This window comes from Cnephaeus nilssonii (genome assembly GCF_951640355.1).
Source record: "Cnephaeus nilssonii genome assembly, chromosome: X".
Lineage (NCBI taxonomy): Eukaryota > Metazoa > Chordata > Mammalia > Chiroptera > Vespertilionidae > Cnephaeus > Cnephaeus nilssonii.
Window position 1 is genome coordinate 14,864,027 of NC_137071.1, and position 14,721 is coordinate 14,878,747.

General features: G+C 37.7%; 1 protein-coding gene across 1 annotated transcript; it reads left to right on the forward strand.

Annotated features, from left to right (window-relative positions):
* Positions 1-9,372: 9,372 nt before the first annotated feature.
* On the forward strand, positions 9,373-10,134 carry LOC307096108 (ferritin heavy chain-like; the record flags this gene model as incomplete). The annotated part of the gene is made up of 1 exon (XM_079765668.1): positions 9,373-10,134. One exon carries the CDS (start codon positions 9,373-9,375, stop codon positions 10,132-10,134), a length of 762 nt encoding a protein of 253 aa, XP_079621794.1.
* Positions 10,135-14,721: the final 4,587 nt, after the last annotated feature.

Below are 14,721 nucleotides of genomic sequence, written 5' to 3' on the forward strand. Positions count from 1 at the left end.
TAACAGACAATCATAGGAGTATTCTGAAAGGTAGCATGAAGTGGGCAGACTGGCTAGGGAATCTCAGGTCTTGAGGAATTATGTGTCATCAGGTTCTCTATTTTTTTCTTTTCGTTTTTCTCTTTTTTTTTTTTAAAGTATTCTATATATTCTTAGTGGGCAGTAGATTAATCTCTAGTTTGGAACACCAAACATATACATACCCTAAAAAGCCCAAAGAAAAGCCAATTTCTCAGCCAAAACACACAGAAAGGGGAATCCAGAGTAACAAACACTTAGCAAATAGCCAGACATCAACAAACACCATGCATGTCCCCCAACTCCTTCCCTGTTGGGTCAGTTCAAACTGAGTGGAGAGTTTGGCCTTCACATTATTCTCCTGGTGGTGGCAGGTGGAGCCCCTCACCTTCTCACCTAAAGGGTTGGGAGGCCTCTCAGAAGGAAGAAACAGAAGAAGGGGATTCTTTAAATTTGCATAAGGAGTCCTGGGCAGATCCTTGTGTAACCCACATGTGAAACTGATGCTGCATTCGTGGATTGGAAAAATCAACATAGATAAAATAGCTGTATTACCCAAAGCAATATACAGATTTAATGTAATACTCTTCAAAATCTCAATGTCGTTTTTTAAAGAAATAAAACAAGAAATTACCACATTTGTATGGAACCACAAAAGACCCCGAATAGCAAAAGCAACCCTGAGAACAAAGGAAAGAAACTGAAGGTATCACGCTACCTAACTTCAAATTATACCACAGAGCTACGATAATCAAAACAGCATGTTATTGGCAGAGAAACAGAAATACAGATCAGTGGACAGAATAGAGAGCCCAGATATAAAAGCATATGCATATGGGCAGATAATTTTTGAGAAAGGAACCAGAAACACACAATGGATTAAAGATAGTCTCTTCAATAAATGATGCTGGAAAACCAGAAAGCCACATGCAAAAGAATGAAACTGGATTACATATTTTCCCCATGTACAAAAATTAATTCAAAATGGATCAAAGACCTAAATATAAGACCTGAAACAATAAGTTACACAGAAGAAAACATAGGTACCAAACTTATGGACCTTGGTCGTAGAGAACATTTTATGAAATTGACCCCAAAGGCAAGGGAAGTAAAGGCAAAAATAAATGAATGGGACTATATCAAACCAAAAAGCTTCTGCACAGCAAAAGAAACTGACAAAATAACAAAGAGGCAGCCAACAGAATGGGAGATGATATTTGAAAACAGTGGCTCTGACAAAGTTTTAATTTCCAAACTATACTGTATAAAGAACTCATAAAACTCAACACCAAGCAAACAACCCAATCAAAAAGTGTGCAGAAGACCTGAAAATACATGTCTCCCAAGAAGACATAGGAAAAGCCAATAGATATATGCAAAGATGTTCAACCTTACTGGCAATTAGGGAAATACAAATCAAAACCACCTCACACCTGTTGGAGTGGCCATTATAAAAAATACAAGTAATAACAAGTGTTGAAGAGGTTGTGGAGAAAAGGGGACCCTCATTCACTACTGGTTGGAATGTAGACTGGTATAACTACTGTGGAAAATGGTCTGGCGATTCCTGAAAAAATTAAGAATAGAGTTACCATATGAGCCATCAATCCCTCTCCTGGGTATATACCAAACACACACACACACACACACACACACACACACACACACACACACACACTAAAACATGTATTCGCAAAGATATATGAACCCATATGTTCACTGCAGCATTATTCAAGATGGCCAAGACATGGAAACAACCGAAGTGTCCTGCGATAGAGGACTGGATAAAGATGATGTGGTACATATAAACAATGGAGTACTACTCAGCCATAAGAAAGGATTAAATAGTGCCATTTGCTGCAACATGCATGGATCTTGAGAATATTATGCTAAGTGAAATAAGTCAGTCAGAAACAGCTAAAGAACTATATGAGTTCACTCATTAGTGGGGTATAAAACTGGAACTCATGAACACAAATAGCAGTGTGGTGATTGCCAGAGGGAAGCAGTTGCAGAGGGGGAGAAGGGGTTGGTGATAAGAAAAGATTTTACTTTGCGTGGTGGGCACAGGGTGCAATATACAGATCTTGTAACATAGAAACCCACACCTGAGACTTATATGTTAATGTTGACCAACATCACCCCAATAAATTTAATTAATAAATATTTGTTAAAAAGCATTTCAATAATATTGTAAATATATTTTAAAACAGTGTAAATCTTAAGTGTCTCACCAAAAAGAAAAAAAATTATTCTGGTAATCATTTCACAATGTATGCATATATCAAAAAGTCATGTACACCTTACATATATACAATTTTTATTTGTCAATTACACCATAATAAAACTAGAAGTAAATAAAAAATAAATAAATGCAGAAAATATCTGGAAGTTAAAATATAGAAACAAATTTCAAGGGCAGCAAATAGAAAACAGTATAAATATGGCAGATATTAATCCAAATATATCAATCATCACTTGCAACATCAACACCCTAATTTTACCAATTAAAATACAGAGATCATCTTTTATAAGACACTGACATATGTTGTCTACAAGAAACCCACTTAAAATATACAGAAACATATGGATTAAAAGTTAAGGAATGAGGAAAGTTATACCATGCTAACACCAATTAAAAGAAAGTGGCATTAGCTATATTAATTTCACAGACAGGAAACTTCATATCAAGAAAATTTATCAGGGATAAACAGGGGCATTACATGATAAAAGGGTCAATCATCCAATAACACATATTGATCCTTAATATGTATACACATAACAATACAGTATTGAAATATGTGAGGATAAGGCTGATATAACTGCAAGAGAAATAGATAAATCCACTCTTATAGTTGTAGACTTTAACACACCTCTATCAAATATAGACAGATCCAGAAGGCTTAAAATCATTAAGGACATAGTTGAACAGCATCATTGATCAACTGGATATAACTGACACCTGTAAACTATTTCCAACAACATCAAAATACACATCTTCTCAAACTTACATAGAACATTCTGAGCCACAAAACGCACATTAACAAATTTAAAAGAATAAAAATCACAAGTTTCTATTCTCAGACCACAGAGAAAATTAAACAAGAAATCAGTAAAATACTAGAGGAATCCACAGGCAGCAAAATCTCAGACATTTGCCAAAGCAATATCTTCACTGATACAACTCCTAGAAACTAAAGAGAAAATAAACAAATGGGACTACATCAAAATAAAAAGCTTCTGCACAGCAAAAGAAACCATCAACAAAACAAGAAATCCCACTGCATGGGAGAACATATTTGCCAATGTTATCAACGATAGGGTTTAATCTCCAACGTTTACTGGGCACTCATAAAACTTAACAAAAGGAAGATAAACAACCCAATCAAAAAATGGGCAACGGACCTAAATAGATACTTTTCAAAAGAGGACATAAGGAAGGCCCAGAGGGATATGAAAACATGCTCAAAGTCACTAATCATCCAAGAGAGGCAAATCAAAATGACAATGTGGTACCATCTCACACCTGTCAGAATGGCTATCATCAACAAATCAACAAAGGACAAGTGCTGGCGAGGATGTGGAGAAAAAGGAACCCTCGTGCACTGCTGGTGGGAATGCAGACTGGTGCAGCCACTGTGGAGAACAGTATGGAGTTTCCTCAAAAAACTAAAAATGAAACTCCCATTTGACCCAGTGATCCCACTTCTAGGAATATATCCCAAGAAACTAGAAACACCAATCAGAAAGGATATATGCACCCCTATGTTCATAGCAGCACAATTCACAATAGCTAAAATTTGGAAACAGCCTAAGTGCCCGTCAGCAGATGACTGGATTAGAAAACTATGGTACATCTACACAATGGAATACTACACTGCTTTAAAAAAGAAGGAATTCCTACCATTTGCAGCAGCATGGATGGAACTGGAGAGCATTATGCTAAGTGAAATAAGCCAGTCAATGAAAGAAAAATACCACATGATCTCACTCATTTATGGATAATAAAGAAGATTATAACCTGATGAACAAAAAGATAGATACAGAGGCAGAGAAGCATCGAACAGACTGTCAAATTACAGCAGAAAGGTTGGGGGAGGAAGGTAAGAGATCAACCAAAGGACTTGTATGCATGCATATAAGCATAATCAATGGATGCAAGACACTGGGAGGTGAGGGCATGTATGGGAGTAGGGTGGGTGGGCAATGGGGAGATAAGGACACATGTAATACCTTAATCAATAAAAAAATGAAAAAAAAGAAATCAGTAAAAGAAAAATACCTGGAAGTGATACAAAATATGTGATTTGACCATAATGAAATCTAACTATCAATCAGTAACATGAAAACAATAGGAAAATCTCTAAACACTCAGTAATTAATAAATATATGTTTAAATACTCTGTGGTCAAAGAGGAAAGGAAGCCTGAATGTAAATTTTGAAAATTACATGGAAATAAATGAAATGAAAATACAACACATCAGAATATATGAGACAGAGCTACACTAATGCTGAGAGGGAAATTTTTAGTAAGGAGTGCTTACATTAAAAAAGAGAAATGTCTCAAGTCAATATGTAAGTTACACTGCTAAAAATGAGAAAATAGAAGAGCAAAATAATCCCAAAGTGAGCAGAAGAAAGGGAATGATAAAAGCAGGAAACCATGAAATCGAAAATAAAGAATAAGAAAACATTTAAAAATGAAAGAAAAGGTTGCATCTTTGAAAAAAATCAATAAAAATGGGTAAACCCATATAGCAAGACTGACAAAGATTTAAAAAAAATAGAAGATGCAAATTACTAATATCAGAAATAAAAGAGAAGCTCTAGATGGTTTGCCACATGACCTCACTCATTTATGGAAAATAAAGAACATTATAACCTGATGAACAAAAAGATAGATACAGAGGCAGTAAAGCATAGAACAGACTGTCAAATTACAGCGGGAAGATTGGGGAGTGTTGGGGAGGGTGGGGGGAGTGATCAACCGAAGGACTTGTATGCATGCATATAAGCACAACCAATGGACACAAGACACTGGGGGTGGGGTGGAATGAGGGCAGGCGACAAGGGGTAGGGGAGGCTGGGGGAAGGTCAATGGCGAAAAAAAGGAGATATATGTACTACTATGTGTAATACTTTAAACAATAAAATAAAATTTAACAAATAAAAATAAAAGAGAGGCTCTAGATGGTTTGACACTCAGTGGATAGAGTGTCAGCCTGCAGACTGAAAGGTCCTGGGTTTGATTCTGGTCAAGGGCACATGCCCAGGTTGTGGTTTCGACCCCCCAGTAGGGGGCATGCAGGAGGCAGCCAATCAATGATTCTCTCCTATCACTGATACTTCTGTATTTCTCTTCCTCTCCCTTCCTCTCTAAAATCAAAAAATATATATTTTTAAAAAATAAAAAGAGGCTATCACTATAAAGGAATGATACAGCAACCTTTGCACAAATAGATTTGACAATTTAGAAGAAATGGATCAATTCCTTGAAAACCACAAACACCAAAATAATCAAATTGAAACAGATCATATGAATAGTTTTAAAACTATTGAAGGAATTGAATTCATAATTTTAAAAGATGTCCATACACACACAAAAAAATCCAGGTCCAGCCCAGCTGGCGTGGCTCAGTGGTTGAGCATGAACCCATGAACTAGGAAGTCAGGGGTTTGATTCCTGGTCAGGTCACAAGCCCAGGTTGCAGGTTTGACCACCAGTAGGGGGAGTGAAGGAGGCAGCTGATCAATGATTGTCTCTCATCATTGATATTTCTATCTCTCACTCTCCCTTCCTCTCTCTGAAATCAATTTTTAAAAAATTTTTAAAATATCCAGGTCCAGATGGTTTCACTGGTAATCTACCAAGTAGTCAAAAAATTAATACCAAATTTACACATTTTTCACATAATAGAAAAGAAAGGAATGTTTCTCAACTCATGTTATAAGACCAGTAGTATCCTGATACCAAAACCAAAGACAGTACAATAAAAGAAAACTACAGCCCAACTTGCATGGCTCAGTAGTTGAGCATTGACCTATGAACCAGGAAGTTATTGTTTAATTCTGGTCAGGGCACATGCCTGGGTTGCAGGCTCACCCCCACTGCAGCTGATCAATGATTCTCTCTCATCATTGATGTTTCTCTCTCTCTCTCTCTCTCTCTCTCTCTCTCTCTCTCTCTCTCTCTCTTTCTCTCTGAAATAAAAATATATTTTAAGCCGAAACCGGTTTGGCTCAGTGGATAGAGCGTCGGCCTGCGGACTCAAGGGTCCCAGGTTCGATTCCGGTCAAGGGCATGTACCTTGGTTGCGGGCACGTCCCCAGTGGGGGGTGTGCAGGAGGTGGCTGATCGATGTTTCTCTCTCATCGATGTTTCTAACTCTCTATTCCTCTCTCTTCCTCTCTGTAAAAAATCAATAAAATATATTTAAAAAAATATATATATTTTTTTTAAAAAAAGAAAGCTACATAGCAATCTCTCACATGAAAATAGATGCAAAAATCCTCAATGAATAGCAAATTTTTTGCAATGATGCCTAAAATTAATTATACAGCATGATAAAATGGGATTCATTCCAGCTATGCAAAGATGGTTCAACATTTAAAAATCAATCAGCACAAACCACAATATAACCAGAATAAAGAAGAAAAAATATGATCATAGCAACTGTTATGGAAAAGACATTTGGAAAAAACCCAACAATAATTCATGATAAAAAATCCTATCAAGTTATCCACAGACTCTATTTACCACAATTTGGTAAAGAGCATCTTTTTCTTGAATTTATTTGGGTGACATTGGTTAACAAAATTATATAGATTTCAGGTACACAATTCTACAACACATCATCTGTACACTGCATTATGTGTTTACCACCCCAAGTCAAATCTCCATCCATCACTATTTATCTCCCCTCTTCCACCTCTTAACATCATATTTAATGGAGCAAGATTGAGTGTTTTCACTCTATTATCAGGAAGAAGGCAAGCTAGTCTGATCCCACCACTCCTATTAAACATTATACTAGAAAGTCTTTCCAATATGTCAAAAAATAAATAACATACACACATATTGTAAAGAAGAATTAAAATTATCCCAATTTGCAGAAGACACTATTGTCTATGTCAAAAATTGCAAGCAATCTACTAAAAATCCTAAAAGTAATAAATGATTTCAGCAAGGTTGCAGGATACATGATCAAACACAAAAAACTATCACATTTCTATATACTAAATTTGAAAATGTGAAAACTGAAATAAAGAATTCCCAAAATTTTAGAAATATGTCAACTTAAAGACCCAAGATCAATAGAACCAAAGCAGATTAGGTTAAAACAGACATTCATGTTGGGTACATTATACTTAAACTGCTAAGAGCCAATGAATTAAAAAACAACATTAAAAGTGCCAGAGAAATAAAGATGAATTGCCTACCTGGGAATGATGATATAAAATGCCTGCATTCTCAGGAGTATTTATCCATGGAGACCCGGAGAAAATGGGGCAGCATCTTTCCAATGCTGAAAAAAAATATATAGCTGTCAACCCAGAATTCTATGTTCATCAAAATTATCCTTCCAAAGTGAGAATGAAATAAGACACAATCAAATCCAAGATCATGTGTTGCTAGACAAACTATAATGCAGGTAATACTAAAGCAAAGTCTTTAAGCTGAAGGGAAAAGACATCTCATGGAAATGAAAAACTACAGGAAAAAGCTAGGTATGCTGCAGAGAGAAAATATGTGGATAAATATGACATTTTTTCTATTTTTGAAATACATCTCTATGAAGCAAAATGGTAAATATTATTGTATATATAAACTATATGACAAAAATATATTTGTCATGTTAAAAATATAACAAAGGAAAGGAAATGAATTTAAGGAAATAAAGTGTTGGGAGGATACATTCAAATTGAGTGGTACTATCATAACTCTAAATATACCAGAATAAGATAAAGATTTATATGCCAATCCCTAGAGCAGCAATTAAACATGGTATATAGGTAGTAATCTCATTACTATGGCTGTATAACGAACTCTTCCTAAATTTATCTTTTATAATATACTCATTATTTACTGTATTTGTTTCCCACTGGATTGTACCTCATTAATACCACCATCGCATGGCTTATACCTGACACATGTTGTTGAAAACTGAAGAAAAATTTATTGAATCAATGAAATATTTAAACTGAAATACATTATGTGAAATGATAAGAAAATAAATGCAATCCTGGGAAGATCATTTGTCTTCACAAAAACTGTTTGTCTTATGGGCATGAAAATTGTATTAACTTTCTATAAAATAATCTGCAGATCCAAAAGTATTTCAATAACTAGTGATTGCAGAGATGAACACTTCCACTCATGGCATATCAGCAGTCTATTTAGCCCAACTATCCTGCTGAGAAAAATTAAGAAAGCTGGAAGATATTAAAGATACTGTTTGAAGGCATCACAACCCAAGGAAGGAAGCATTTAAAGAGGTGCAATCTCAGAAGAGAAGCCTAAGTGGTGAAATATACCCGAATTTGCTACTTCGTTGCTCCTGAAGTGTTTTGCTGATTCCAAAGATGAGATTGAGGGTCCAAAATACTAAACAGGAAGCTGTAGCTAAGCAACTGAACAGGATTCCAGGAGTCTCAACCAATCCAGGGGCACAAGTTGTACCTGACTGTGCACCAAGGAAGAGAGACTCTGGAAAACAAACCAGGGGTTCATTTGGCACCCCCAGGTGGCTATGCCCTAATGGCAACTGAACCTAAAATAGAAAACACAAAACCTGAGATCCGGTTTCGGAAAAACTCAATCACTGAGTGTGATGAGATGAACTAACCCCACCTTAATTGCCTCTCAAAAGCAAATGCTCACTCAAGAAAAGATCAAACTACTCAGAAACTGCAATGACTTCTCTAGTATTTCATACAGAAAATCCAGCACGTGATCAAAAATAACCGCACGCAAAAAGTAGGGGGAAGCAACACCCCTTACTTTTTGCGTGTGGTTATTTTTTATCACGTGTTGGACTCTGGGGTGAGGGCAAGTGCGGGGGCGGGTGGCGGGTAGGGGAGGCCAGGGGGAAGGTCAATGGGGGAGGGGAAAGGAGACATATGTACTACTATTTGTAATATCTTAAACAATAAAATAAAATAAAAACATTTAAAAAATCAAGAAAAAAATAAGTAAGGGGGATGGTCCCACCTCAGAGCCAAGGGTCAGTTGCCAGCAGCCTAGCACCTGAGAAGCCTGTGTCCGGCCAGCCTGGGAAGGTCCCCCAGGGACAGTCCGAGGTCCCCACCGCCACCGCTGCTGACTCGGCTTTCGGCCGCCCTCACCCACCACCATGGGAATGATCCGTCCCCGGAGAAGCCACCGCCTTCGCCCGCGCCGCTGCCCACCCCGCAGCCCGCCCCTCAGCCCTCGCCACGAGGCTCTGTTGATCTACTTGGCCGGAGGGCCACCCCCGGAAGACCTGTTACCCATGCTTCCAGCCATGGCCCCTGCGCCTCCGCCCATGGCCGCTGCGCCTCCGCCAGTGCCTCCTGCGCCTCCAGTGGCGGTGCTGGGGCCCATCTCCCAAGTGCGCCAGAATTACCATGCCCACTGCGAGGCCTCTATCAACAAACAGATCAACTTGGAGCTGCACGCCTCCTACGTGTACACGTCCATTGCCTTCTATTTCGACCGCCAGGACCAGGCCTTGCAGCACTTCGCTGCCTTCTTCCTGTGGCAGTCCAGGGAGGAGTGGGAGCAAGCCCAGGCATTGATGAGGCTGCAGAACCAGCGAGGGGGGCGGATCCGCCTGCGAGATATCAGGAGGCCTGACCACAACCAGTGGGAGAGCGGCCTGAAAGCCATGAAAACCGCCTTGCACGTGGAGAGGATGGTGAACCAGAGCCTGCTCCGTCTGCACCAGCTGGCCACCAGCAAGAACGACGCCCACCTGTGCGACTTCCTGGAGCACCACTACCTGCGCCAGGAGGTGAAGTTCATCTACAATGTGGGAGCCAATATCAGCGACCTGCGCAAGCTGGGAGCCCCGACCTCCAGCCTGGCAGAGTACCTCTTTGACGCGCTCCCCCTGAATGCCAGCAAGAAGAACTGAGCCTGGGCTGCCTGACTGATAGCCATGGGGTGACTTCCCCTGGCCACCGTGCCCAGCACGCGTATTGCCATATTGCCCTTGCAAAACGGTCACTTAAGTTTATATGTTCAAGTTTTACCGTTTCTTCAAATAAAGTTATTGGTTCTTAAGTAAATAAAGGTCTTTCTTAAGTTTATATGTTCAAGTTTTACCATTTCTTCAAATAAAGTTATTGGTTCTTAAGTAAAAAAAAAAGGGGGGGTAAGTGGGAAGGAAAACAACACCTATTTCATTGCGGGGGTGGGAGTGGGAATTCATTTTCTTCATTCACTGAGGCTGTTGGAACAGACAAGACTTGGTTACACCCAGGCAATTTAGAGCAACAGTGAGATACCTATTAGATGGGCAACAATGAAAAATATTGACCATAGCAAATGATGGCATGAGATAGAGTAAATGTGATTCTCTTATACTGATGGTAGGGAGTATAACAGTATATTCACACCACATAACACTTTGGCATATTCTAAAAGAACCGAAATGTACAACTATCACATAATGCAGACATTCTGTTCCTTGAAGTTTTTACAAGAAAAAAATGAAATGATATCTCTCTACAAAAATTTCTACAACAATGTCCATATAAGGGGAAGGGTGAAGGGCTTGTGAAGGATCACACAGAAGAAATAGGAGTTTCATAAGGAAACATGGCAGGGGAGGAGTGAATATCTATATTGCAGTGATGGTTTCGTGACTACATATTTTGAAAAATATACTGTTAACGATAGCGTTGTGAAATTTATTTTAAATCGATTATACCTCAATGAATCTGTTCAAAATGTGCAGCATGTATCAAGTGTGTGTCTTAAAGAAAATTTAGAGTATTTTATATATATTAACAAGATCATTCTAAAATTGAATGAACAGAAAATGGATCTACAACACCTAACAAAATTTTGAAATAGTAGAATAAAGATGGAGGAATCTCTCCACCAATTTCAAGATGTATTATATAGCTACAGTATTCAAGTTCATGTGGTATTACTAGAGAGAGAGAGACACATATAGATCAATGAAACAGAAAGGGAACCTAGAAATATCCCATACAGCATGGCCAATTTATTTTTTTATAAAGCTTCAAAAGCTATTCAATTGAAAAATAATAGTCTTTTCCAAAACTGTGCTAAAATAATTGGCTATCCATAGGCCAAATATTGAGCCTCAGTCTAAACTTCACATCTCATACCAAAAAAAATAAAAATCAACACAAATGTATCACAGATCTAGTTGTAAAAAAAATCTGTAAAACTTATATAAAAGAAATAGGACATGAACATTCAGGTCTTAGGACTGAACAAAGAGTCAATAGAGTTGACACCAAATGTACAATTTATACAAAGGAAAATTAATAAGTTAGACTTCATCAAATTTGAAAACTTTTTTACTATACTAACAGTTTTATCTATGTTAAGCAATTGGAACAGCAAGCTACATACTGTGAGAATTTATTTATAAGTCATAAACTGAAAAAGGGATGAGCATTTATAACATATACAGAACTCTCATAACAAAATTTTTTTAGACCTAATAGAAAACTGTCAAAAGAAATGAAGAGAAATTCCACCAAAAGTATATACTTACAGCAAATAATCACATGAAAATTTTTTAACAACTTAGAATGGCTAAATACCATAAAATACTGGCAATGATGCAGACAAACTCATACATTGCTTCTTGTAATGTCAAATATAGCCACTCTTAAAAAGATAGGCAGTCTCTATAAAAACCAAACATGCAAATAACATCTGACACAGAAATTGTACTTTGGAATATGTATCCCAGAGAAATGAAGACTCACGTTCACAAGGAAACATGTACTGAAATGTTTATCACAACTTTTTTTTGTAAAAGCCAAAAACTGGAAACACCCAGGTGTTTTTAAAAATGTGATTTACACAAATGGAATACTACTCGGCCATAAAAAAGAAGGAAATCTTACAGTTTGTGACAGCATTATGCTATGTGAAGTAAGCCAGAGAAAGACAAGTGTCATATGAGTTCACTCATATGTGGAATCTAATGAACAAAAGGAACAAGCAAAAATAGAGAAAGACTCATAGATAGAGAGCAGGCTGACAGCTGTTGGGGAAAAGGGGGCTGGGTGAGGGGTGGGGTGGAGGGATTGAGCAACAGAGGAAAAAAAGGGAGGAAAAACTCATGGATATGGACAACCTGTGGTGATTGCCAGGGAGAGGGGAGATGAGGGGAGGTGGAGGAAGGTATAGGGAGGATAAATGGTGATGGATAGAGACTTGACTTGGGGTGGTGAACACACAACACAGTGTACAGATGATGTGTTGTAGAATTATGCACCTGTGACCTATATAATTTTGTTAACCAGTATCACCCCAGTAAATTTGAAAAAAGGAAAAAATGTGAATGATTAAACAAAATGTGAATGATTACACCCATACCATGGAATTCTCCTCAGTAATAAAAAAAAACACACCATTTTGTATTCAACACCCTTGATGATACTCCAGATAATAATTCTAAGTGATAAAAGCCAACCCAAAGGTCAATAAAGAATGATTACACTGCCTGGCCGGCGTGACTCAGTGGTTTAGCATCAACTTATGAATGAGGAGGTCACAGTTCAATTCTTGGTCAGGGCACATCCCCAGATGTGGGCTCCATATTTAAAAAAGAATGATTCCACTTGTAAAATATTCATTAAATGAAAAAAATTATAGAAATGAGGAACAGATTAGGAGTTGCTAGAAGTCAGGGATGGGCCAAGGGGCAAGGAGGATTTGCCTATAAAAGGGAAACACCAAGGATTCTTGTGGTGATTGAAATGTTCTGTGTCTTGACTTGTATAAATGTTAATATCCTGGTTGAGATACTGTATCTATAGTTTTGCAAGATGTTAAAATTATAGGAAACTGGGTATAGGGTATCCAGAATGTCTATATTATTTCTTAACAACTGCAAATTAATATACAATTACCAAAAATAGAAATTAAATTTTGTTTATAGTTTTGACATAAAACTGAAATTGATTGGAACGGGAGAATAAAAACACCTATTACATAAAACTTGTTTCAAAAAAATAGCCTTGGAGAAGACACTTGTAACAGTCAAATAGCACTTGTAACAGTCAAATAGCACAAACATCCTGCTGAGAAAAACTGGGAAAGCTGGAAATATATGAAAGACATCTCGTCAAAGTATCAAACTCAAGGAAGCAATCATGGAAAGGACAGGATATCTCAGGAAGAAGAGAGACCCTGGTAGTGAGATCTAAATTTGGTAACACATTTCTCCACCAAGTATTTGCTAATTCAAAAGAGGTTATTGAACACTGGAGATGCTAAGTCTAAACTTGAGGCCGAGGGGCTAAGCACCTGAGCAGCACTCTCACCATCTCAGGGGACACAAATTGAGCTCAGGACCCAGTCAGGCAGAAGGCTAATGAAACAAAACAAACCTTGTGGGTTATTTTGGCATCCCTGAGGGGCTATGCCCCAAATATCTACATGAACCAGAAATAGAAAATGCCTCCAATAAGACTGGAGACCCAGTTTCAAAAGTTGGTTTCAAGGTGAAAAGGAACTGCCTCTGAATTATAAAATAAACGGCCCCGGGAAGAAGAAAAATATCACCCAGAGCCTGTAATTTCCTCTGTAGAACTTCATACAGAAAATCTAACATGCACTAAAAGTAACCATACATGCAAAAGTATAAAAGGATTAACATCAGGCCTTTGATCTGTTCTCTCCATTTACTGGGGATACCTGGCACAAAAAGAACTAAGACTTGGTTACACATATGCAATTCAGACAATGGGATACCACTGCACACCTATGAGAAGGACTATAGTTAAAAATACTGAACATAACAAGTGCTAGCAAGAATGGAGAGTGAAGGAGACACAACTTAGGATGTAAAGTGGTATAAACATGGTGCGAATATTTGTCAAATTATAAAATAACTTAGAGATACCCTAATCATGTGATCCAGCAACCCACTCTTTGAAGTTTGTTTTTGAAAAATGAAAGTATCTGACTATATAAAGATTTATATCATTAAAGTGTGTACAGAAACAGATATATACATAAATATGCATTTACATAAGGAATTATTTATATATATGTGCACACAAGTGAAATTGTAATTTGCTTTATTTTTATTAGCAATATATCATAGATATATCATCTATAACTATATAAGATCTACCTAATTGGTTGTATCTATATATATAAAAGCCTATGCAACCAAATGACTCAACAACTGGTTGACCAGTCGCTATGATGCACATTGACCACCAGGGGACAGACACTCAATGCACAGGATCAGGCTCCCTCCTGTCTGGATCAGGCCTGTGGGGATCAGGCTGAAACTGGCTATCCAACATCCCCTGAAAGGTCCTGGATTGCAAGAGGGTGCAGGCCAGGCCAAGGGACCCCACCAGAGCATAAATCTGTAGGCTGCAAAGGCCTACTCTTGCACAAATTTCGTGCATTGGGCCTCTAGTATTTACATAATATCCATGGAATGAACACAATATAATTTATTTTAAAATAGCCCTTTTGCCAATTTTATAAC